At 42.3% G+C, this 26,837-nt stretch overlaps 1 protein-coding gene across 3 annotated transcripts in view; it reads right to left on the bottom strand.

Annotated features, from left to right (window-relative positions):
- LOC121989427 (anaphase-promoting complex subunit 1) overlaps nucleotides 1–26,837 on the bottom strand; it is a 110,470-nt gene that overhangs the window by 49,922 nt on the left and 33,711 nt on the right. For all 3 annotated transcript variants that reach the window (XR_006114251.1, XR_006114252.1, XM_042543486.1), the window contains 5 exons: nucleotides 14,006–14,089; nucleotides 12,996–13,088; nucleotides 12,783–12,842; nucleotides 3,463–3,561; nucleotides 3,208–3,348 (listed from right to left, as the gene is read on the bottom strand). Coding sequence is in view for 1 of the 3 variants with exons in the window: in XM_042543486.1 (XP_042399420.1) it covers nucleotides 3,208–3,348; nucleotides 3,463–3,561; nucleotides 12,783–12,842; nucleotides 12,996–13,088; nucleotides 14,006–14,089 (477 nt within the window). In the remaining 2 variants the exon portion in view is untranslated. The remainder of the gene's footprint in view (nucleotides 1–3,207; nucleotides 3,349–3,462; nucleotides 3,562–12,782; nucleotides 12,843–12,995; nucleotides 13,089–14,005; nucleotides 14,090–26,837) is intronic.

Genomic DNA, 26,837 nt, shown 5'->3' with positions numbered 1-26,837 from the left:
GAACCCAGTTTTTCATCAGAGGACAAAGCATATTGAAGTTGACTGTCACTTTGTTAGAGAGAAAATCATATCAAGAGAAATATCTACTAGTTTTGTAAACTCATATGATCAACTAGCAGATATATTCACTAAGTCATTGAGAGGTCCCCGAATTAACTACATATGTAACAAGCTGGGTACACATGACCTATATTTTCCAGCTTGAGGGAAAGTGTTAGAATATTGTAACATAATAAATAGGGGTGTTATTGTAATTATGTTGTATATCCTTCTTTATATAAGTCAATAACTCTGTGGTGTCTAATACACGGTTTTTTCTTAACAGAAAGCAACTGCTTAAATATTTTTAAAAATAAATTGATGACAAATATATTCTTAATAAAAAAACTTGTATTCATCTGCATTTGAGACATCAAAATATGCATTATGCAATGACAGGACAACATACCACAACCACACACTGTCCAAAACCTTAGACAAAAGTGACTACTATTGATTCTTCTTTTTATTAGGCATTAAACAACTTACAATAAATTAGAGAAGTTCTGAAATAATCCAACTAGTGTTGCAGTATTGATAAACCAACAAAAATATTATCTAGGATCAGTTGCAGTGGCGCTGCCATTTTCATATATTAGCAGATCATACTTCGAAGAAGCTCCTAGTAGTAAAACAAGATCTACAATCAGATGAAATGACTCTTCTTTTAAATCATCTTATCTGTGAGGATCCTGAAACGAGTTTGTTAATCACTATACAGACATCTACTAGTAAAACAAAATTCATGGCGTTAATTGTTACTAGTAGGACATTGATTTCTTTACATTAGCAAACATAGATATAATCTCACCAATACAATCATCTTATAAACTTCCCAGAAGATGGTATATAGCTTCACATCATTCAAAAGATGGATTTATTTTTTCATGATATCATACATACACTTAGGTGTACAAAAGTTATTTGATGTCAACAATATGGATTTTATCCTGTTTTTGAAGTTTCAACACTACATAAAGTTATGCGTTAATAATAGCCAAATACTCATAAATGACTGACAACCACAATTATCTTTTGTTTTCTTGGGTTACTGTATAGCCCTTGTCTATTCAAATCTAATTAATTCAATAGTGTAACTACAAAATCTACCTATTTTCAATGCACACATTCATATTATCTTAACCTTTTTTTTCTTATTCCATAATTTATGAGAGCTACATGTACACTTGTACAACAATGTTATTTACTTCTCTAATAAGCCCACAGTTGCATCTTAGCATTTTATCTATACTACACTAACACATCTCATGATTAGATAAAACTTGCTAATTCCTGAGGGTGTTGCTAAGGGTTAGGTGTTAAGAATGAACTTCTATTGAACTTATAAGGAGAACAACCAAGAACCAAGGTCCTTCTGCTGATAGAGTACCAGTCCATGAATGGTGCGCGATAGTAGATTACCTATAAATGGGTGACAGAATAATACTACAGTAGCAACACATTATTTTCTGAACATCACTTGAGCTCAGTACGAGAAAGAAATGTTTGGACCCATGATAAATTCAGGGCAGAAAATTGAGCTCAGGCCAGCCATTATTAGTACAACTGATACAAGCCCTATTTCGCAACACCAAACCTAGTATTTATCAATAATTCGTGTAATATGTAACAGTCATTTCCACCATGAATGTCACGAGCATCCCTTGGTTATCAGACAACCCGTTTGGATTATCCTACGTCCCATAGCTATCCTCAATAGAAGCAGATACAAAAACTGTTTGAGACAACATATATAAATGCCAGTTAAGTAGATAGAGTCTGCAAGATGTAAATATCATGAAGAAAAGATGAACAAACATGAATTTCAACTTGTATATGAAAATATTCCCATCTCAATATACTGTAAGATTGGAGGTTTAAAATCTTGTGCATTGTTGAAGTTTCACTCTTTAACTGAAACGGTATTCTCAATGTCCTGCCATAACTTCAAATATTGTCTACTTAGCTTATTTACTTCCAATATAAGTGTATAGCAATCTTTTTCTCTTTTTTTTGAGAAAAAAGGATTTCAGTGAAAACTCACCCACTCAATCACTATTAACGATTAGAGAATGCATGGAACTCGTGTTAGAGCAGAGAGAATTAGAAACACCATGTCCTGAAAACCATCCAAGGATCATGTTAAAAGGAAAAAAAAAAAAAAAAGCTTACTCCCACAATGTCATTGAATTAATTTTGCCAATAAACCATGGAACTCATTTGATGTTGGGTTAGGAACCTGTACCCTCCAGAGCAAAAAATGTTATTTGAATTTATATTTTAGACAAATAAGTTAATAATATTACAAGCATCTTGACTGTCATTTATAGCGTTAATGCCAAAACAAGTGTTGTACCAGATAAGAACAAGAGTATTGTTCCATGTCGGGGCTTTGGTTCCAAACAGAAACGATACAAATTCAGCATCATGTTATGCCACGCTCAACACTCTTTATTACACAACGATGTGCGATGAGATAATTTTAGATGTTTCACTCTTCTAATATTTTTAAACTTATTTTATTTAATTAAAAAATAAAACTATAGTTATTAGATAAATCAATAGAATTAAAATTGTTTGTACTATACTATATACTATACGGTACTCAACGAACCTAAGCATATGTTAAAGCAAGCCCAGATGAATTGTGGTGAATTTTATTCACTTAATCCCTTTCACTTAGATTTTTTGCTTTTAACAAAACTATATCAATTAGATAGTTAAATTAAATAAATATTTTTAACTCATTTTTATTTCTATGCTTATCAAGATAAATTCATAAACATTTTCTACAGTAATCTTCTTTCACTAATTCGTTTACTTTTAAAAATATGAATATGCAATTAGATAATTAAATTAGAAATTTAGGAAAACAAGTTACAAAAAAATTCCTATAATTTATTTTGACACGTATTGAAGCATGTAATCATGTCAAATGACAGCACAATACAATACTTATTGGCATAGGCAACACAGGAGATATTACTTATGTCAATCAATATGTGATTTCAATAATTTACCAAAATGGTATTTTTCAACTGTGTCACTACATAAGATTCTAAACTGTGAGAGGTAAACCTCAAGACTAATAAGCCATCCAAGCATCTGAGATGAGCAAAAGATAGCCATGAACTTGTACATTTATATACTACATATATTGAACTATACCTGAGTTAAGTACCGATACACGTCTGCCATAGATAAAGCACTTAAATGTCCATGAAGACCAAATGCTAGAAGAATGCCAGCATGAGTGAAGTTTGGTTCCTCAGGTTTGTTATATTGAATCCATGTTCTGGACATCTTACCCTGCACAAGAATAGAGATAAATGCAATCAGGTAGATCTTTTGATAAAGTAGTTCAAGACTAAGACAATCCAATAAATAGAGCATTGACAACATGGAGCAGAAATATATATATACCTCAAAGGGTGCCAACCTTAATCCAGAAGCAACACCATTATGAAACTCAGGCCAAGATCTGAGTTCTGAAATATTCCTTGAACTAGGGTCTAGATTTACCTAGTAAACAAAACCAGGAACAAATCACATAGAAAAAGCAGAAGACAAAAATCACTAAACCAGTAAAATATATATGCTAAAACTTAATATGGCATGGGCCCTACTGAGGGATCGTATCAAAGGATACCCCAGCATATTGGTATAAAGCCCCTTCTTTGGATAGACCTTGGGCAATTGCATGCTGTTTCCTTGCCCTAAATTGGCAATTCATTAGTGCCTCAGTTGGAGAAGAGGTCCATCTTCAAATAAAAGGATAAGAAAGAATTCAAAGATGAAAACCTCCCCTTCTGTCTGTTTTCCAATACCAAATGCATAATGTATCCACTGCATATGCACTGTGACTCCACCATGAACCATGACTACTCCAACTCTACAATTTCCGGCCACCTGCAAGATTACCACAGACTACCTATACCGACCACTATTTCTATGTCATTACTAAAGAAAAGTGATGATTACACTGCCACCCCTACTACTCTACTACAAGCAACCAATTAAACCAATACAATGGGCAAGGCATATAACTACTTAAGAAACCACTATTCCTATAACTAACAGCTACTATGCCATCATGCAATTGACGATTACACTGCTAATACACACTGTTGATAACCGACTGCTATTTATAGCAAGATTTCTCTACATTTTGGCCTGAATTCATGTTGTTTCTATGTCCTTTCCCGTGTGTGCCATTCATACTCCTAGGTTGCAAGACAAGCTGCCATGCCATAATATACATTAGAAAATGGATTCAAATGAAAGAAAGGGATGGAACCAGTTCAGTTTAGGAAATTGAGACAACGACAACAACAAAAACCAAGTCTTCTCTCACTAGCTAGGGTCAGCTATATGGATCCTTTTATGTCATTGAGTTTTATCTCCTACTATATCATCATCTATACTTAAATAAATTTTATCTTATTTTATTATTGCTAACCAAAGTCTTTTTTGGTCTTCCTCTTCCTCGTTTGATATGTGTGTTTGTCATAGTTTCACATCGCCTAACTGGAGCATTTATTGATCGTCTAAACATGTTCGCACCATCTTAAACGTGTCTCTCAGAGTTTTCCCTCAATAAATGCAACTCTAATTTTCTCTTTAATGCTCTCATTTCTTATTCTATCCATCCCGTATGCCCACACATCCACCTTAACATCCTCATCACTACAGCTCTCATCTTTTGCTTATGTGCTCGAGTCATAGCCCAACATTCAGCTTCATATAACATAGCAGGTCTAACTACGATTTTGTCGAACTTTCCTTTAAGTTTTAATAGTATTTTCCAGTCACATACAACACCTAACGCTCTCCTCCATTTCAACCATCCTACTTATATTTTACATAAGATATCTCTCTCAATCCCTCCATAGTTTTGCAAAAATGATCCTAAATATTTAAAGCTCTCGATTTCGGGCAACTCATCATCTCCTATCTTAACAATTGTCTCATTATGTCTAATATTGCTAAACTTAAATTCTATATATTCCGTCTTTATTCTACTAAGCTTAAATTCTTTCCCTTCTAGTGTTGCCCGCCAAGATTCTAGCTTAGCATTACTCTTTCATGTGTTTCATCTACCAAACAATATCATCTGCAAACAACATGCACCACGGTCCTATATCTTGAATATGTGTAATGAGTTCGTCCATAATTAGTGTAAAAAGATAGGGACTTAGAGTTGATCTCTGATGTTAACCATATCTTTATTGTAAGTGCTTCAGTTACTTCGTCAAAAGTCTTTACTCTAATCGTTACATCCTCGTACATATCCTTAACTAGTTCAATATATGTTACGCTAGCATCTCTCTTTTCTAGAATTCTCCATATAATTTCTCTTAGACTCTATCATAAGTATGTGCAGATCTTATTTTTGCTCCCAATATTTTTAAATTAGTTGTCTAAGAAGATGTATAGCTTCTATTGTCGACCTTCCATGCATGAACCAAAATTGATTTTCGATCACTGTGTGATAATCCAATCTTGGAATTGTTGGGGAAAATCATAACCAACAAGAGCCGACATAAGAAAATTCCAATCCACATTATCAAAAATCTTCTTTAAATCCACTTTGATCATACATCTTTGAGATATACGTTTGCACGCATACTTCCGCAATAACTCCTACACAAGATTTATATTTTCTCCTATATATCAATCTCGAACAAAAGCAGCTTGTGCCGGATCTAATAAGTTATCCATCAGCTTAGCTATCCGGCCTACCAATACCTTTGAGATGATTTTATAGAATACCGTACAACATGATATTGGCAAGAAATCTGAAACCTGTGGAAAGTGATTATATTTGGATATCAAAGCAAATAAGGTGTGATTCCATTGCTTGAGAAGTCTACCATGCTGGAAAACTCCTTGGCTGCGGCCACAAGATCAGTCCTATCCCATGTCGAGGTAAAGAACTTTGCGTTGTATCCATCAAACCCGAGAGCTTTATCTCTCCCAATATCCCATAGTGCAGCCCGGATCTCCTTCGTAGTAACCGACGTAATTAATTCTTTCCGTTGGTCTTATGATAGCTTCTAGCCTGGAATAGAGTTGTTGTCCACCAGTGCACAAGTCTCCCTAGTGCCTAGCAATCCTTGAAAATACCCCACAAATTCATTAACAACTTCCTCCAAACTAGACGTTTTCTCCCCGAACTGTTTAGTGAGTGTTAAGATAGCATTTCTCTTATTGTTGCGCTTCACTAGATCATGAAGGACTTGGTACACCTATCACTATTATTGAGATAAACGCTCTCTGCTCTTTGTTGATAGAACATCTTCACCACCTCCGCAAAAAATGTGGCGTTCTTCATCAATACCCCATAATCACACAAGGTTACACCCCCGGCCAAGAGCCCCTTCTAGGCTTCTTTTAACTCCTCTTTTGCCCTTGTCGCTTGCTCCGAGATATGTTGGAAATGGTGGTTATCAAGAAACTACGCATGCCCTTCAATCTTGTAAGCTTCGCCTTTAGGGTGTATTGTGTGTTCCCGTAGGCCAATTCTCCCAAAGAATTTGTTATCAAGTTTTCATCCCCCTCATGTAACGTCCAAATATTAAAGAATTTGAAATGTCTATCAGCGCCTTTTCCCTTGCTAGTGTGGAAACTATGTGGCATGAATGATCAAAGAGACAACCCGGCGTTGTGAACTCCACATAACTTCATAGTCCACCAATAACCCATGTGAGTTGACTAGGGTAATGTGAGTTGACTAGGGTACGATCAAGCTTGCAAGGCACCGTGTCGTATGTCCAAGTCAACCAACAACCAATTGATCGCAGATCCACTAAACCACACACATGCACAAACTACTCCAGGTCATGAAGCTCATAATTGGTGATCGGTTGCCCTCCCTCCATGTCGGACCATTAAAAGAGTGTCGAAATTACCCATAAGTAGCCACGGCTCAAAAATGATCTACCCAATCATCGTAAGAGAGTTCCATAAAGGCCTACGAGCCACTATAGAATGAAGACCATAAATGAGGTGAGGAAGCTTCGACCTGTGATACGACAATGAATGCGACAATGAACAAATTGCTCCTTCATAACAAGCAAATCCAAAGAAACTCATTGCATATCACATAAGAGCATAATGCGACCACAGTTAGACAAACCGAAATTATTATCTTGTCTCATACCCGCAAACCGTTGTGTCATGATAGGATCAAGTGAAGCCTTGTAAGTTGTCTCAAGTAGGAGCCATGCTACAACCTTCATTTGGGACTCATTCGGGGCCTGCTCACACTCGTAATTGTCTACTGTATTGTGTAATCGTCATACCTCCCGCCATGACCTTACTTGTTGCCCCATTGTTTGAGGACAAAGTCAATGCTAGGACACTTGTCTCCACTGAGGTAGAGAAAACAATGGCCACTGGACTCTCTTCTCCTCTAAGGTAGAGGAAACGGTGGTTGGCTGGACTCTCTTCTCTAATGAGGTGGGGGCACCGACAGCTGTAGTAGCTGATGCCCTTTCTTGTGGTGGATGCAAAACAGCCTCCACTTCGTCTTCCTACACATCATCCCATGAGGATGATTGTGATGTCTCTTCATGCTGTTGTGTCTCATTTCTCACCCCCCCCCCCCTTTGAGTGCCTTCATCCGAAACCGGTGGTGCCACCATCGCAACAAGGGTGGGAGGCTCCACAATCGCCAATCGGTTTATATCCTCCGGCACCTCCCTTGTCCTTGCATCCTGGCCAGTCCTCTCCCCTGTTGAGTTCTGCGACGATACCTAATGTCGAAGCCCTCTTGAAGATTTAGAACGCTGCCTCTTGTCTTGATTATGATTTTGATCAACTGATACCTCCCGTCTAGTTTGGTTACGATTTTCGTGACACTCCTTCCGATGCCCTAGTCTTCAACAGTCTTCACAAAAATCCGGCACCATCTCATAGACAACCTTTAGATCAAGTTGAACTCAATGGATAATGTGATCGGCACGCTCTCGACTCTTTCCCCGATGACCGAAATTTCCACCATGAGACGCGCATACTCCAACCTTTCTCTTGTCTGTGTCATTTGATCTATGTAAAGTGGTTTTCTAGTCTTCGAACCTATTAGGCTTAGCACCCACACCGATCAATAGTCCGACGGTAGGTCATGGATCAAAATCCACGCCGGGATGATACGTCCATCTTCATTGAAGAAAAAACAGCTTGGCATAAGCTTCAAAAAGATCAAAATTTCGAAGAAATACAACCCTCCAAGCAACACCTTGTCCTGATCCTCCTTCATGTCAAACCGATATACAATCCAACCACTCTTGTGCATGAAAAATTTGTATGAAACTCTCCATCGTGAGGTGATAGCCATATGTCCATCTCATCCAAGATGGCGCCCCATGAAGCACCCCACAACACAAAAGCCCAATGCCCCATCCATTGTTTCAATGTTGTCATATTCAAAACACAAGCTGCTTTTGGTTGCCTCGTATTGTTCAAACGGCGTTGCTAAAACTTCGCCATTCGATTGTCTTTGAAAAAGTTGGCTCAAGTCCCCCTTGCTATGGGAATGTTCCTTCACTAGGAACTCCATCACCCTCCTCCCGAACTTCTTCCTCCTGCTGTTCAACCTCTTCAGGCAACCCATCTTCTTCTAGCACTCCTCCCCTTTCTGCCAGTGTGAGATTTCGTCATGAGTAAGGGGGTGCTGATTTAGATCAGATTTTGTTCCACATAGAGGCTGACATGTCCCTGATTTGCCACATCCTCCTGCTACCCCGTTATTACCACAGGATAAGCTTGAGGCAAATTCGGAAATTCCGGCTCCACATCAACATTTTGTGGACCACTAGATGATGCCAATTGATTCCGAGATCTATTTACATAGGTAGCCAGCTTTTTCCGAGCCATATCAGTGAAGGAATAAATGTAAAAGATCTTGGACAAGACACATTCTAACCAGCCACAGAAACACCTTCCACCTTTGTACCCACCGTCTTCCTCCTAATGCTCCGACGATCATCGGAGTAAATACTAACAAGAAGAAAATACCCCTTCATCGAAACTCGTCAGAATACCCCAGCCAGAAATCTCGTCCAGAAACAAACAGTGGATAGCCATCTTCAAACACCGAGCAGCCACCTTCCTCCTCCAAAAACTGCAGATTTGCCACCCAATACCATGAAAATCAATAGCTCCGCCCCAAAGGGAGATGGCGCCGCACCCTTCCCACGTCCCTCACCATCGGTGATGGGCGGAAAGCTACCATATAGTGTTCGCAAGTCTCCTAACTAACTTCCAACAACCTTATCTCAAGGAAAAACCTAGACGGAGAGCTTCTCTCTCTAGATTGGAAGGAAGAAAACTACAAATAGGTTATTCTCACTGATTCAAGATGTTGATCGGGTCACTTCCACACCATCCTCACAATTTTCTTCACTTCAAATATACCCAATTTTTTTGAATTTACTTTCGGTTGAAAAACTCATGAAAATGCAAAAATGTCTAGTAACCTTTATTGTTGATCCTATTTCAACTTTGGGTTCACAGAACAGAAGAGTACTCAGTGTAGGGAAAGAGTGGAGAATCATATCACTTGACTATATCTTCAAATTCATTTGCATTAGTAGCTAGCCATCCTCCACTTCAAATCCATAGCCGTCTAGGACCTTTAACCTTCAGATGCATCAATGATGTTCCCTACTTTGTCTGATCATAAAAATCTTGAATATGATCCATGTGAATTAGGATTTGATCATTATTTTCTCCTAGTATTCATAGACATGCTACTACACTTTTGTCTTCGTACATTCTAACATTTGAGAAATTCTGTATGCTCAAGGCATGCTTTTAAATATTTTGTTATCTTCATAGATCACTATTCCAAAATGACATGGCTTTTCTTATTGAAAAACATAACTTTAAACTGTTAAACATTCTTTATTCCTATGTGTTGAAATTAGAACTCAATCTGAATTCTATTAAAACTTTAAGCAACAATGTCAATAAATTTCTTTTCATATCTTTGAATCCGTTACTTCGAGCCAAGGTCCCCTTTATCAATTTCCATATTATTTTATATCCCAACAGAATGGTATTGCTGAGGAATAAAAGGCATTAGATGAAACAGCTTATACATTATTATAATATATGGGAGTTCCTCTTTAAGCTTATACACAATTATTATGTCATTCTCCCTGCATACTACCAAATAAATCACATTTCTTTTTCTTTTTTTTCATGTTTACAGCTCCTTCACAATTTATTTTCTCATAATGCCCTTTACTTACCTCCATATGTATGAGCGTACTTGTTTAATTGATCTTTTATCTCTAGTAGAGATAATTGTCTTCTAGAGTAGCCACATCTAAACCCAACTATGCTATAGAGATTCTTCTGGTTCTCATTCTAACTCTTCCTATTTCTACTTTATTGTACCTTCCAAATTCTACTTCTACAAAGATTTTAGCACCAACCCTAACGATGATAATTTGCCAGTCTCAATCAAGACCCGCCTTGTCGCACCCTCTAATATAAATGGCAAAGGGATAGGACAAAAAAGTTACACTCATAAATAGGGGAGATACAAGATACAATTTGTATGCATTGTGTCACTATATATATATATATATATTGATTTTATTATCCTAGCCTGGATCCCACCAACATGAGAAGTGGGGAAGGGATAGGGAAAAGGTATTCATCCAATACCACACCTTGCCTTGCTTCATATATTGGACAGAGATGGGAACTTAAAAGTTTATCTTACTCTGCCCTTTGTCATTTCTAACAAACTCTAGCACCACCACCACCACCACCAAGGACTTATAGTCAAAGCAAAGAGTTAATCTTAAAACTACTTCCTACTCAAACCTTGTTTTCTATATTTGACCTTTGATTTGGACATTTCTATACTCTCCAAAAAGATATCTACAACTACACCCTAACATCTATAATTCTTCTTTCACCTAGCTATAAATCACTTTAATTTTTTTTCATTGACTTCACATATAACAACCTTAAATTCTAATGAAACTTAACATCTAGTTTCTCTTCCTCTTGGCAACTCTGCAGTCATTTATAATTGGGTATTCCCTTGAAGATAATGTAGATCAAGTAAAGGCCCAATTGGTGGCTAAACGGTTCATTCAAATTTATAGGATTAATTACACTGAGTTTCTTTTGTGGCTAAGATTGATACAATTAGATTCTTTTTCACTTTGGCAATTATAATCTGGGGGTTGCTCCATCAACCCCGAATCAAAAACATTTCCTTCATGGGAATTTTGTAACATAGTTGTACGTCGAGCAATCTCATAGTTTTACTGTTCAAAGGGAGAGTGAACTTGTATGTCAATTAAAGAAATATTTGTATAAATTGAAGCAATCTCCTAGGGCATGATTTGGTAAATTCAAGTGTGTATTTCACCAATTTGGTATGACCAAGAGCACACGCATTATTCTGTCTTTTATGATTTTGCTTAGTTTGGAGCACACATGCTTTTGATTGTCTATATTCATGATAATCATAAGTTGAAAGTGTATCTTCATCAACACTTCCAAACTAAATGCTGTGGCAATCTGAAGTATTTTCTTAGCACAAAGGAAGAAGTAGTGTATTACAGAGGAAGGATGTACTTTTTATGATTGAAGAAGAACTAGCTCTTGTATACCTCTCTTAAACCAGTTGATACTTCATATGGATCCTAATATTAGATTGATAATGATCGGGAGAGTTTTTATGTGCTTCAATTAACAAGTTTAATTGGATAAAGTATATCACCATAACCAAACCTGATATCTTATTTGTTGTAAAAGTAATTAGTCAATTTGTTAAGCCTCAATGTTGTGACCATGGCTCTATTCATCTACAAATTGTTAGGTATGCAAATGCAGATTAACCATGCTCTCCCTGTGATAGATTATCCACATCAAGATATTTTATTCTTCTTGGAGAGAACCTGATATATTAGAAAAGCAAGAAGCAAACCATTATATGCTAAATTGAATGTAAAAGAATCAGGATACAAAGGCATAACTCAACCATGCACATTGTTTCCAATAAAAAAATAAAAAAGGCAGCCCGATGCACGAAGCTCCCGCCATGCGGGGTCCCGGGGAAGGATCCATTGTACGCAGCCTTACCCTGCTTTTTGCAAGAGGTTGTTTCCAGGATTCAAACCTGTGACCTTTTGGTCACATGGCAACAACTTTACCGTTGCGCCAAAGCTCCCCTTCTATGCACATTGTTTCCAATCAATGGACAAAAATTATTGAGATAGTCACTTCGTCCAAGAAAGAACAATCCAAGGAACTCGACATTTCTTTTGTTAGTTCAATAATTGGTTTGAAGATTTGTTGAATCATTGAGAGGTCTTTGAATTTAGTATAATTGTGACAATCAGAGGGTTTCATAATACTTTTAAACCACCTTGAGTGAGAATGTAGAGGACCTAAATTGTTAGTAAATGGAGCTTAATTATAGATGTACAAATTATGGTAATGTAAATGAAAAAGGAAAGTGAATATAAATTAAATTAAACAGGACTACCTACCTAGGTTGATTAAACCATAACAATTTTTCCTCAATGCAAGCAATATAAAATGAAACATGATCCATAAAAGATCCCAAGTAGCAACAAAAAATCCAGCATCTGCAACTCATTCAGCTATCATGCTCACCAATTTTTGCTTTGTGCAAAAGAGCAAAGAAACTGAAATGGAAGGAATAAGACGGTAACAAAATAAGAATTCCAAAGCAGAAACATTTGTCTTACGGTAGCATTTTGCTGTGCGGGTAATCTGCCAGCCAAAATAAGCTTGGGAACACAAAGAGCCTATAAAAATGAATTAGAAACATAACAACAATAAATCACAAGAGCATTTACAAAACTCCAAATAGAGATAAATTCACAATGGAAAACGTGAAAATCTAAATGTACACCAACAATATCACTTTGACGAGATTTGTATAACAAAAGATCAACTACCTCAGTCAACAGAGCATAGGTAGTGGCTAAAGTGAATGCTCCACGACCAAATGGGAGAGCTGTAGTCCTTTGTGCAAGATTCCAAAGTTGATGCTGAAATAAGCAAAATAGGAGAGTTCAATTTACAAGATGAATAGATAACACATTTCTTAGGTTTTTCTAGGAGCCAAATATGTAAAATATAAGGGAGAAAATATAAAAAAGAATTATTTAGCATATGCATATTAGCTTATATCAGGTGAAAAAATATTTCAATGTCAAAATGATTGCATGAATTAAGTGATTATATACTATGTGCTATAAGAGGATAACACCAAAAAGGGACATAAGGACGTCAAAATACTTGCACAAATTAAAGCACATATCTTGATCCGAAAACCTACATCAACTGCATTCACAATAATGGCAAAAATCATTAGTTAGAAAAGCCAAAAAATCTAACTAAATTACAAATGCATAATAAAACATGGATCATGATCTCACAAGTAGAACAAGCATTTTTGTTTATTTAGTTAAGAACCAGAAATTGTTGATGCATAACCTTCTAAATTTTAAGAAGTATAGATGTATAAATCACTAACAATGAACTTTTCTTTGATAATATATATGGAAGCAATCCCGCATTACGGTGAAGAGGATGTTGAACCAAGGACCTTGCCAATAACTTCCAAAGACTTTACCAACTTAATAAACTGTCAACTTTATACTTACAACAATAAAGTTAATCAATAAGCTCAACTAGTGCAAGGATATAAACCTAAAAATGCATTTTAATACACAATATAGAATGCAGCATAACACTCACTGAAACATGCTTAACGTGTTTTAAATTTCACAAATTTTTATAAACATGACCAAATTTCATCAACTCTCATTATTTTAAATTCAACCAATAAAATTCTGCTAAGAACTTAACCGTTTTAGTAGAAAGAGGTGCCAATTGGTCAGAATAAAACATCAAGAAATACCAGACAAAGATTACAAATGTAGGGAATCTAAGACCAAAATACCTGTTGCAGGTCCTGATCAGAAGCACTAAGATTAGTAGACGTTTCCATAGCCACAGGCCTTGAGGAGCATAACAGGCGTCTAACCTACATAAGAAGAGCATTTATCAAAAGCATGTCAAAATAGTCTAATAAGTACTAAGAGCATTCCATTCACACAAAAACTCTCTCATGATCAAAGCCTAACAAAGGAACACGGTGAAAACCTAGATGTAACATAAGCCTGCACAATAAATTGAATTTTTATTGCAACATAAAACCCAGCAAAAACCACCTAGATGTAACATAAGACAACACAAAAAAAGGTGCTAAATTGGTCATGACATCCAAAACTACCAGCTTGCCAAATCTGATGCGGGCAGCGAGCAGCCATGGTTCAGTGGCTCCTCAGTCGAAGAGAGTAATTGTTCCTATTCCTCAACCTACTGCACAGGCTGATACTGAATTGGGCCAGGTTGATAGGTCACAACTACAAAAGAAAGCGGCACTGGAACTGTTAGGGTTTTAGGATTTAGGGTTTAGGATTTATTGAAATCTCCGGGAGAGGATGGTCATCCGGCGATATCACAGGCCAAGAGATGGATGGGAGACCTAAGGGGACAAGAAGATGGGCTGATCTTTTCTCCTTAAATCGGTTATTTTCCCAAGACAATGCCCTCCAGTACATGTTGTTTGAAAATAATGAACAAACGACGCTGGAGGATGACAATGTTGACACAATCAAGACGGTGATGGGAGATTGTTTGGTAGGGAGGTTCGTCGGTCGTTTTCTGGGTTGGCTCGCGATCAAAGCCATGGCAAAGCATTGGAACGTCAAATATGACATAAATGTCCACAAAACTATGTGGCTTATCTTCAAATTTCAGTCTGTTGAGGTTTTTGACAGAGTCATGCGTGGGGGACCTTATGTTGCACACTTGAACTTGGTTGTCCTTTGTACCTAAAACCGCTTCTAATGGGGTTCTTCTTCCAAAGAGAACTCCAAAGATTACTTGTGTGGGTACAAATATTTAATCTACCACTCAAATGTTGGACCATTCGTTCCCTAAGCAAGTTGGCTTCAAAGATTGGCCGGCCATTATTCACTGATCAAATGACATGACAACGTAATCAAATCAACTATGCATGGATGCTAGTAGAGGTTGACATCACAAAGGAACCACCGAATACAATCCCTGCAATCCTCCACAGAGGCATGGAAGTAGATCTTCCCCTTTTCTTTGGGTCCAAATTCAAATTTTGTTTAAACTGTCATCACATGGGCCACCACCATAATCAATGCAGAACTGGGGCTGAAACCTAATTGACCTCACATGTCTCTACGAAAATAATTCAACATCCAGGGATTGTGGTAACAAATGAGCAATATCCACACGTGAAAGAAGGTCTGAGTAGACAAGCACTAGTACAAGGATATAATGCATCTATTATGGATTTTGCCGAACAATCTAGGTCTCAACCGAGAAAGGAGCATGTTGTTCATCATTAGGAACCGAATATATTGGTAGGTGTCGGATGCTTGCGAGAAGGCTTGGAGCAGGTCAGGGTAACTAAATACTTGCGAAGAGGCCTAGAGCAGGTCAAGATGACTGAATGCTTGTGAGGAGTTCCGGACCATGAGAGTAATTATGGTCCTTCGTTTGAGGGGAGGATTGTTGGGGATACAATCAAAGTTCCATGTTGGAAAGATATGGAAACGATCATGTGTTTAAAAGGGTGTAAAATATCTCCATTGGCATAAGGACTTCTAGGTAAAGAACAACAACAAAGTCATGAGGACTTAAGCCCAAGGTGGACAATATCATATCATTGTGGAGATATGTGAATTCCTTTTGAACACAACAATAAGCAAGAAGAGTATTGTATAGAGGGATGATGACCTGTAGTGTCTGAAACTACCTATTTAATTAAGGGAATTTATTGGGTTAAATTGTAATTTAATTAGAATTCGGATTTATTTAATTAAGGAGATTTATTGGATTGCAATTTAATTAGAATTAACTTACATTTATAGAATTTGAATTGATCAATTAAAAAGACGGGTGAATATAAATATGTATAAAATTTAATTAAAAACCAAATGTGTATATAAAAATTTATATAATCCATGTATATAAATTTATATGACTTAGTATGCATATAAAAATCTATATAACAATGGATATAAATTTTTATTAAGAATAAAAATTTATAAAGACTTAGTGTGCATATAAAAATTTATATAACGTAGGGATATAAATTTTTATATATAAAAAAAATTATACATGACTTAGCATTATAGAAGTTATAAGATTTAGTAAAAAGGGCAGCCTGGTGCACGAAGCTCCCGCCATGCGGGGTCCCGGGGAAAGATCCATTGTACACAGCCTTACCCTGCTTTTTGCAAGAGACTGTTTCCAGGATTCGAACCCGTGACGTTTTGGTCGCATGGCAACAACTTTACCGTTACGCCAAGGCTCCCCTTCAGTTATAAGATTTAGTATGTAGATAAAAATTTATATAACGCATGAATATAAATTTTTATATAAAAAAAATTATATGACTTAATATAATAAAATTTATATGACTTAGTTGATAAATTTTAGATGTTTTCTTAAATTTGTTATGTAGTAATTTTAATAGGACTAGGTTTAATGTCTCTTATAGAAGGAGGAAAAGAGAGACCAAGTCATAAGCTTCTAACCGCTTTAAAAACCCCTACCTTCAAAAGCTCCATCTCCTTATGTTTTCTGTCGGCCCTAAGAAGCTGCCCTTCCCATTGTTCTCCACTGGTTCTAGAGCTCCAAGGGAAGACAAAGAAGAGAGAGTTAGTAGCCAAAGATTGAAGACATGTTCCCTACTTTGTTAATGCTTTAATTAGTTTCTATGTCTTGTGGAATTCAGATCCTGTAGTTCTTGGGTGCTCTATGTAGATTTCGAGTTCTAGGTTTTTGATAAGTTTCGGATTAAGTTTAGGAATGTGTATGTTGTCCTCTTACTTCTTATCATAATAATGTTATAAGTAATATGTGTGAATTTTGGATTCTAGGTTTATGTTTCTTCTTAATTCTTATCACGATAACTTTATATGATGGGGATTAATGTTGGTTAGGGCTTTAACATGTTATGAAAGTAATCATGTTTGAAAATCGGGTAGGTACATGTTAAATTAGGATTTTTAATGGTTGATTCTGATTAAGTTAGGGAAATCGATTTAATGATTAAATAATGGGATTGATTCATGAATAGATTGAATGATTGGAAGAATATTTGGTGGAATTAATTGAATAGTGTAACTTAATTATGCCATTGATTTATTATTATTAGATTATCTTGTTAAAGACATTAATTAATTAGGTTAAATAATTTATTAGTTAGTTAATTGATTTACTAACTAATAAGTTTATAGAATGAATAATTATTTGGTTTAATTGATTAACTATGCTAATTAAAGTTTGATTATTGTGAATAAATAATCCATTAATTAATGAATGAATTAAAGGATTAACAGATTATTAAGTTCATTAGTGATTATTTAAGTAATTAATTTGATAGCTATTAATTAATTGAATTAATTCATCCGTATATTATATGGTAATTAATTCTTTAATAGGTTGAATTATTAGATTAAATCAAAAGATTGATTAATGAGTTAATTGATAGACTCATTAATATATTAATTAATCCATTAAAAATTTGACTGATTAAATTGATTTAAGTAGATTGATTAGACTATAAATAAATTAGTTGATAGGTAGATTAATTAATTCCTGAATTGATTAATTGTTTAATATTCAGTCATTTATAAGTCAAATAGGACTTAATCTGTTAACTTTAGCAAATTAATCAAGGATTGGTGGATTAATTAAATGATACTTGATTGATTAAAGGTAATTAAGAACAACTACAAAGTTAGTTGCATGAACCAGTAATTATTGATAAGTTTAATGAATAACGTTTAACTCGATTAATGAGTTGATTAACCTAATTATTGATTAAATTGTTGATTTATTTAATAACAAGTTAATCCACTAAATTGGTTAACCCGTGATTTCTGAATAGAGATTTAATAAAACATGTTAACTTTGTTTGATGAAAGGTGGTTGATACGGATATGGGGAGAAGGGTAGAGAAGAAATTAGGGGGAAGAATGAGGGCATTTTGGTCTTTTCACTTGGGAAGAGTTTTGGGGTTTATGTGTGGCACTGTAGCATGCGAAAGGGGGGGGAGAACTCGCGTTTTGTTTTCCGCCGCCACAGTATCGGGTTTTCTTCCTTCTCCTCGTGTCGACGTCGTCGGAGCCGAGGTCGTCGGCCGTCTCTTCTCCACTCCTCTCCTTCTCTTCACCACTGGCTGCTACCTCTCCTCCCTTTCCCTCTCTTTCTCTCTCGCCGCCACCCTCGCAACGCCGGCGATAGCCTCTCCTCTTCCTCCCCACAGTGACGGCGTCAGCACCATCTTCCTTCTCCTCGCTGCGCTGCCGCCGGCCCGACGACCGCCCATCTCTCCCCTTTTTCCTTCTCCTCTCGACGCTGGCAACGACAGTGCTGCTTCCTTCGTCCTCCGCGCCATGTCGTCGCCGGGCAGACCGGCCACTGCCCTTCTCCTCACCCACGCGAGCCGGTCTCAAATGCCTCCGTCGTTTCGCTTCCTCGTGTGATGTCGCCGCCGCCACCCCCATTCGGCGCTGCCCCGTCGGAGGATCTCGCTGCCGCCGGGTCCTTCCTGCGCCGCCCCTCCTCCTCCTTTCATCCTCTCGCCGGAGCCGCAGCCGAGCTACCACTTTTCCCGCGCTCGTGCATGCCGCTGTCATTTCCCAGCGCACACTAGTAGCCGCCGTCGGCCGATCCACGACTTCCGCTGACTGCACAGCTGTGGCCATGCTCCAACTTACGCTGTCGTATAGTTTTGACGTCGACGCGATATCCGATCCACGCCGCTGTGCGCTTTCGGCACTGATATGACCTTCGAGCAAGCGTGTATTCCGGCCTTCGTGCGGTGATGGTATTTCAACTTGTGTGTTTATGTGGTATTCTTGCTTGCGTGCCCATACCTCATCCCAGTCTGCGTGTCGGTCTCTTATCCCGGTCTGTGTGCCGATCTCTTATCCCGGTCTGCGTGTCGATCTCTTATCCCGGTGTGCGTGCCGATCTCTTATCCCGGTCTGCGTACCGATGTCTTATCCCGGTCTGCGTACCGATGTCTTATCCCGGTCTGCGTACCGATCTCGTGTCCCGGTCTGCCTACCGATATTATATCCCGGTCTGCCGCTCGTCCTCCGGGTCCGTGCTTCGTTCAGCTTCTCGTCGTCAGATCCAGCTCTCCAGCCTGATCGGAGTCATCTACTCTTCTGGGTCGCGACAACTCGAGCCGCGTCCCATCCGAGGGCGCCCCCCTGGGCAGGGTACGTTTTCCGTACTCACCCCTTATTTATTTTATTATTATATCATTAGCCGGTTACTCATATATTCGTTGGATCCGCCTCGAGACTCGGGGTACCGGGGGCCGGGCCAACCCGGTCACTGGCTGCAGGTAGCGTTGGCCAAAGGACTTCTGAAGACTTGGTCAACACGGGAGCCATCTCAGCACACCCCCCTCCGGGACGTTGCGACTCAGTCAACATTTCATCCACCTCACCCGGCGGTCCGTCTGACTCAGCTTCCGGACGGGATCAAATTTGGCGCCGTCTATGGGAACACAACAGCCTGTTCTGGATCGTGAAGATGGACGACGTCGGGAGGTTCTCTGCTATTATCACAATCCCGGAGGATCTCGACGCATATATTATCTTTTATCCTCACTCCACCGGTATTCGGGAGTCGAGGGATCGAGTGGAGCTTCAGCTGGCTGACAGGCTCTGCATCCTTCACCATGAGACTCTGCATCCTCTTACTGCTATGGGCTCTGCACCCTTCACCGCTCTGCTTCCTTCAACCACGGTGCTCTGCTTACCTCTACTTTTATGAAATCTGCTCCCCTATATTACCATGGGTTTCATTCTCTTTGACAGTCGGGGCTCATATTATCATCTTCTCCCCTCGCTCCACGGGTATTTGGGAGTTGAGGGATCGAGACAGATCCTCAGTCAGGTGACACCACTCCGTGATCAGGTATGATAAATGCTTTATTCTCTTATATTGCTACAGGCTTCACTTCTATGGGCTTCAAGGCTTATCCTCCCCCGTTCGGGGTTGAGCGGTTTTCACTGGTCGTGGACCAGCTTATCGGATTTCATATCTCCCCCGTTCGGGGTTGAGCGGTTTTCACTGGTCTTGGACCAGCTTATCGGATTTCATATCTCCCCCGTTCGGGGTTGAGCGGTTGTCACTGGTCTCGGACCAGTTTATTGGATTTCTTATCTCCCCCATTCGGGGTCGAGTCATCGCCACCAGTCTCGGACCGGAGTATCATTACTAGTCTCGGACCAGCGCCATCGCCACCGGTCTAGGACCGGAGTATCGCCAACGACTCGGACCATCGCCACCGGTCTCGGACCGAGTATCGTACTTGTCCTGATCAGCGCATCGCCACCGGTCCTCGGACCGGAGTATCCCAGACTCTCCCTCGGTCATGAGTTATAAGTGAGCTCTGTTCTCACGCACAAGTGAGCTCTGACCTTCAGTCGGTGGCCCGGACTCTGCCTCGGTGGAGTTATAAGTGAGTTCCGCTCACGCCCAACGACCTTCGGTCGGCTCCCGTCGAGAATCAAAGTGAGCCCGTGCCCAACGACCTTTGGGTCGGTTGTCCCAGAACTCTCCCCTTAGTGCGAGTTATAAGTGAGCTCTGCTCACGCCCAACGACCTTCGGTCCCATGCGAGAATCAAAAGTGAGCCCGTGCCCACGCCCAACGACCTTTAGGTCGGTTGTCCCAGACTCTCGCCTCGGTCACGAGTTATAAGTGAGCTCGCTCTCACGCCCAACGACCTTCGTGGTCGGCTGAGCTCGGTCAATGAGCCCCGTGCCCACGCCCAACGACCTTTTAGGTCGATTGTCCCAGACTCTCGCCTCAGTGCGAGTTATAAGTGAGCTCTGCTCTCACGCCCAACGACCTTTCAGGTCGGCTCCCATGCGAGAATCAAAAGTGAGCCCCGTGCCCACGCCCAACGACCTTTTAGGTCGGTTGTCCCAGACTCTCGCCTCAGTGCGAGTTATAAATGAGCTCTGCTCTCACGCCCAACGACCTTTCAGGTCGGCTTCCATGCGAGAATTAAATGTGAGCTCTGTTCTCACGCCCAACGACCTTTCAGGTCGGTAGCCCGAGACTCTCGCCTCAGTGCGAGTTATAAGTGAGCTCTATTCTCACGCCCAACGAGCTTTCAGGTCGGTAGTCCCAGACTTCTAACGGTCATGGCTCAGATTATTCTCTTCTCCCCTAGCTCCCCGGGTATTTGGGAGTTGAGGGACCGAGACGGATCCTCAGTCGGTTGACATCACTTTGTGATCAAGTATGATAAAGGTTCTGTCCCCTTATATTTCTACAGGTTTCGTTTCTATGGGCTTCAAGACTTATCCTCACCCGTTCGGGGTTGAGCTATTACCACCAGTCTCGGACTAGAGTATTACCACCGGTCTCGGATCAGAGCATCATTAACGATCTCTTGGTCAGGCGATCAGACCAATTCCCAGTCAGTCTTCCAAACAAATTCCCGATCAGGCTTTCAGACAAATTCCCGATCAAGCTTTCAGACAAATTCCCGATCGGGCTATCAGACAAATTCCCGGTCGTGCTTCTAGACCAAGTCCTGGTCAAACCTTCAGATCAATTCCTGGTCAGGCCTCCAAACTGCTTCTTTGTCAGGCCCTCAGATTGTTTCTGGGTCAAGTCTCCAGATCGAGTACTGGTCAGGCCTTCAGAGCACCTCCCGGTCGGGGTCCCTGACTCTCGCCCCGGTACGAGTTATAAGTGAACTATGCTCTCACGCCTCCAGACTCTCGCTCCAGTGCGAGTTATAAGTGAATTCTGCTCTCACGCCCAATGACCTTTCAGTCGGCACTCATCGCTCTGCTCGCAGCTCTGCCTGACACTCACCGCACTCGCTCTGCTCACTTGTCGCTCTGCCCGGCACCCATTATGCTCACTCTGCTCGCTGCTCTGCACGACACTCGGCTCCCACGTTCCGCTCATCGCTGTTGCTCAGTCGGCATTCATCGCTTCACTCATCGCTCTGCTCGGCACTCATTGTACACACTTCGCCGCCCTGCTCGGCACTCATCATGCACGCTTCGCCGCTCTGCTCGGTACTCATCCTTAATGCTTCGCTTACCGTTGTAGCTCGGTCAACACTCGCTCAGTCGACATTCGCTCGGTCGACACCTGCTCAGTCGACACTCGCTCAGTCGACACTCGCTCGGTCGGCATCCGCTCAATCGATACTCGCTCGGTTGGCACCCGCTCAGTCGATACTCGCTCAGTCGATACTCGCTCAGTCGGCACTCGCTCGGTTGCCTGCTCGGCTTTCCCCATCCCCCTGATTAGCTCAGCATCGCCACAGCTACTCATTCGACGTCATATGACAGACCCGCGATATAACTCTGCATTCAGTGGCGATTCTTTGTTTTAATTGGATGGGTCTAGTCAGTCGGACTTGTGCCTCCTTCGACTAGACTTGAGGGGGAGACTTGTGATACGGATATGGGGAGAAGGGTAGAGAAGAAATTAAGGGGAAGAATGAGGGCATTTTGATCTTTTCACTTGGGAAGAGTTTTGGGGTTTATGTGTGGCACTGTAGCATGCGAAAGGGGGGGGGAGAACTCGCGTTTTGTTTTCCGCCGCCACAGTAGCGGGTTTTCTTCCTTCTCCTCGTGTCGACGTCGCCGGAGCCGAGGTCGCCGGCCGCCTCTTCTCTACTCCTCTCCTTCTCTTCACCAATGGCCTCTACCTCTCCTCCCTTTCCCTCTCTTTCTCTCTCGCCGCCAGCCCCTTCACGCGAGGCTCCTTGCCGGCGCCGGCCCCCACTTCTCCTCCTCTCCCTCTCCTCACTGTGCCACTCCCTCTCTCTCGCCGCCACCCTCGCAACGCCGACGATAGCCTCTCCTCTTCCTCCCCACAGTGACGGCGTCAGCACCATCTTCCTTCTCCTCGCTGCGCTGCCGCCGGCCCGACGACCGCCCATCTCTCCCCTTTTTCCTTCTCCTCTCGACGCTGGCGACGACAGTGCTGCTTCCTTCGTCCTCCGCGCCATGTCGTCGCCGGGCAGACCGGCCACTGCCCTTCTCCTCACCCACGCGAGCCGGTCTCAAATGCCTCCGTCGTTTCGCTTCCTCGTGTGATGCCGCCGCCGCCACCCCCATTCGGCGCTGCCCCGTCGGAGGATCTCGCTGCCGCCGGGTCCTTCCTGCGCCGCCCCTCCTCCTCCTTTCATCCTCTCGCCGGAGCCGCAGCCGAGCTACCACTTTTCCCGCGCTCGTGCATGCCGCTGTCATTTCCCAGCGCACACTAGTAGCCGCCGTCGGCCGATCCACGACTTCCGCTGACTGCACAGCTGTGGCCATGCTCCGACTTACGCTGTCGTATAGTTTTGACGACGACGCGATATCCGATCCACGCCGCTGTGCGCTTTCGGCACTGATATGACCTTCGAGCAAGCGTGTATTCCGGCCTTCGTGCGGTGATGGTATTTCAACTTGTGTGTTTATGTGGTATTCTTGCTTGCGTGCCCATACCTCATCCCAGTCTGCGTGTCGGTCTCTTATCTCGGTCTATGTGCCGATCTCTTATCCCGGTCTGCGTGCCGAGCTCTTATCCCGGTCTGCGTACCGATGTCTTATCCCGGTCTGTGTACCGATCTCGTGTCCCGGTCTGCGTACCGGTATTATATCCCGGTCTGCCGCTCGTCCTCCGGGTCCGTGCTTCGTTCAGCTTCTCGTCGTCAGATCCAGCTCTCCAGCCTGATCGGAGTCATCTAGTCTTCCGGGTCGCGACAACTCGAGCCGCGTCCCATCCGAGGGCGCCCCCCTGGGCCAGGGTACGTTTTCCGTACTCACCCTTTATTTATTTTATTATTATATCATTAGCCGGTTACTCATATATTCGGTGGATCCGCCTCGAGACTCGGGGTACCGAGGGCCGGGCCAACCCGGTCACTGGCTGCAGGTAGCGTTGACCAGAGGACTTCTGAAGACTTGGTCAACACGGGAGTCATCTCAGCACACCCCCCTCCGGGACGTTGCGACTTAGTTAACATTTCATCCACCTCACCCGACGGTCCGTCTGACTCAGCTTCCGGACGGGATCAGTGGTTAAGAAGTTGATAAGGTATTAATTTGTTATTAGACGTAAATTGAATGGTGTGAAATCAAAAGAAGGATAGTGCAAATTGATTGTATTGAGCGGGTAAGGAATTCGTCTTAAGAAGGGTCCAGAATTCTTACTACGACGTAGGGAACAAATAAGGAATCCGGCTTAAGAAGGGTCTGGTGTGTTGGATCGTGAAACGTCGATAGAGGGGGGAGGGGAGGGGTGAATATTGATTCGAAAAACAACGATGATCCTGTCCGAATCAGGAGTCAACGGACGGTGGGGATGTGGCGCTCTCTGCTGGATCCTCGAATGCTCCGGCGAACCTGCACAGAAGTCGGGCCGGGGAGATCCCAGCGACGACCCTCCGACGTTCAAGTCAGGCAAGGGAATAGGCGAAAAAGGTGGCTGCAGGATGAAGACTCGCGTACCTTCGGTTGAAGAAGTGGAGGCCTTATATAGACCTCTCGAAAGAGCCTGGGCACACCAATCGAAGCAATCACCTGCTTTCGACCATGCCCAGGTGTGGGTCTGTCAGAAGGGCATCCATAAGACCATACTGTTGATACAATCACCTGCTCTCGACCATGCCTAGGTGTGGGCCTGTCAGAAGGGCATCCATAAGGCCATACCACTACTGTATCAACCTTTCCGTGACGTGATGGTGGGGCCTTTAATAGTGTCATCTTGCGTACAGTCTAATCATCATGCCTTTGCTGACATACCATATCCCGAGCCGAGCGAATAGGCCGCTCGGCTAACCACTGTTCCCTTGCCACGATTCCGGCCGAGCGGACACCTCCGTTCGGCCATTTTGTCCTCGGCCGAGCGGACACCTCCGCTCGGCCACTCGGCTCCGGTTCTCCTTTGGCGTCGGAAAGCTGAGACCCTTCAGGAAGTGGGTCCCCCATTCTTACCGCCGGATCACTTGCCTCCCCTTCAAGTCTAGTCGAAGGAGGCAGTGAGTCCGACTGACTGGACTATGTGTCCGAGCGGGCGGTCGTCGCCTTATCGACGCTGCCGACATCCCGTGAGTCGTTCGGCACTAATGCCAAATTTAGCCGCTCAGCTCTTCGCTTTATATGCCTTGGCGCCCAACGTGGCTGTTTGCTTGTCTAAATCCTCTTGAAAATCGCGCAAGTCTTTTTCATTAAGCCGAAGCATGCGCGGTATGGGCGCATTAATTGTGCTCGGTGACAGAGCGCCACGTGGCTCGTCTCTATTGGCGGTGACGTTCCGTACGATGGGACGCCCTTTGTTTTGAAATGAACGGCTAGATGATGAGCTCGTCTCTTGTGCCCTACATCCGACGGTGGAGGCCGATCGACTTCGGCCGTATAAAGCCTCAGTCATCCTCTGCCGCACCTTTGCTCGTGCTTTGTCCTTCTAACTCTTCTACTGCTACGGCCTCCGGCGATCCAGTTCCTGTTTCTCGACGGCTACCATCTCACCGGTGATCTCTTCCGTCCGTCTCCTTCTCAGTGAGCCTTCTTTCTTTGCTTACTAGGTCTTCCTTACTCATTTTGCCTCTCTTTCGTTCCCATTCCTCCGATTTCTTGCTGTCCTTTTGTCTCTTCGAGATGGCGAGCTCTTCCGAACCCACTGCCCAGGCTCACGGTCCGTGGTATATGAGTATGGAGAGTAGGTTCGATGAGGAGCGCGCCCGGCGCGTTGTTAGGACCTACGGGATCCCTGACGACCATGAAATAGTTGTAGCCGGCCCGACCGATCGGCCCCATAACCCTCCGATCGGTACCATTTGTTTTTTTCTAGACCAATTCCAGGGCGGCCTTAGATTTCCTACCCATCCATTTATTTTGGAAGTTTGTAATTATTTCCGCATCCCGCTCGGCCAACTTGTGCCGAATTCCTTTAGGTTGCTGAGCGGGATGGTCGTCCTCTTTAGGCTGCACAGTATCCCACTTCACCCCAAAATATTCCACTACTTCTTCTATCCCAAACAATCCGAGTTGGGTACTTTTATTTTCCAAAGTAGAATAGGCTTTAAATTTTTTGAGAACATGCGCCTCCAACAAGAATTGAAGGAATTCTTCTATATATGTCGACTTCGGCAACATTCGAACGAATGGCGGACATCACTGAGCCAGTAGGGCTCGTGGTTCGAAGCAATCCGCCTACCTTCACGCGTAAATCGCTTGTCCGACAAGATCGACTTGCTTCTCAAGGTGTTGTATATTTTGGATTATCTCCGTTGCCAATCTCCCTACCGCACGGGTAAGAATTCTTTACTCCTTCGCCTTTTGTCTGATTTTAATTTCTTCCACTGCGGTGAAGTCGATGGCGCTCAAGACTACCGATCATCCAAATCAAGGCCGTGGAGATTGAGGCGGCTACTAAAAAGAACTCGCCGGCGGGTCTTATCCTCACCGCCCGGGAGAGGGGCGCATCAAAGCAAAGTTACCAATCCGCCGGAGGTTGAGGCGGATCTATTTCCTCTGCACCGGTAGGTTGGGAGTCCCAGGATTCACCATGGAAGTTCGGAGCGTCGAAGAGACCCAACCTTCCGCCGACCCAAGAGGGCGAACCACAGCGCCGATCGAGGTCGCCGCGATCGCCGCCGCAGATCGGGACCCAGTGGCCTCGTCCCACGCTCGGCTC

This window comes from Zingiber officinale, chromosome 6B (genome assembly GCF_018446385.1).
Source record: "Zingiber officinale cultivar Zhangliang chromosome 6B, Zo_v1.1, whole genome shotgun sequence".
In the NCBI taxonomy this organism is placed as follows: domain Eukaryota; kingdom Viridiplantae; phylum Streptophyta; class Magnoliopsida; order Zingiberales; family Zingiberaceae; genus Zingiber; species Zingiber officinale.
The sequence above is the reverse complement of the archived record's forward strand: the minus strand, read 5'-3'. Positions and strand labels throughout refer to the sequence as shown.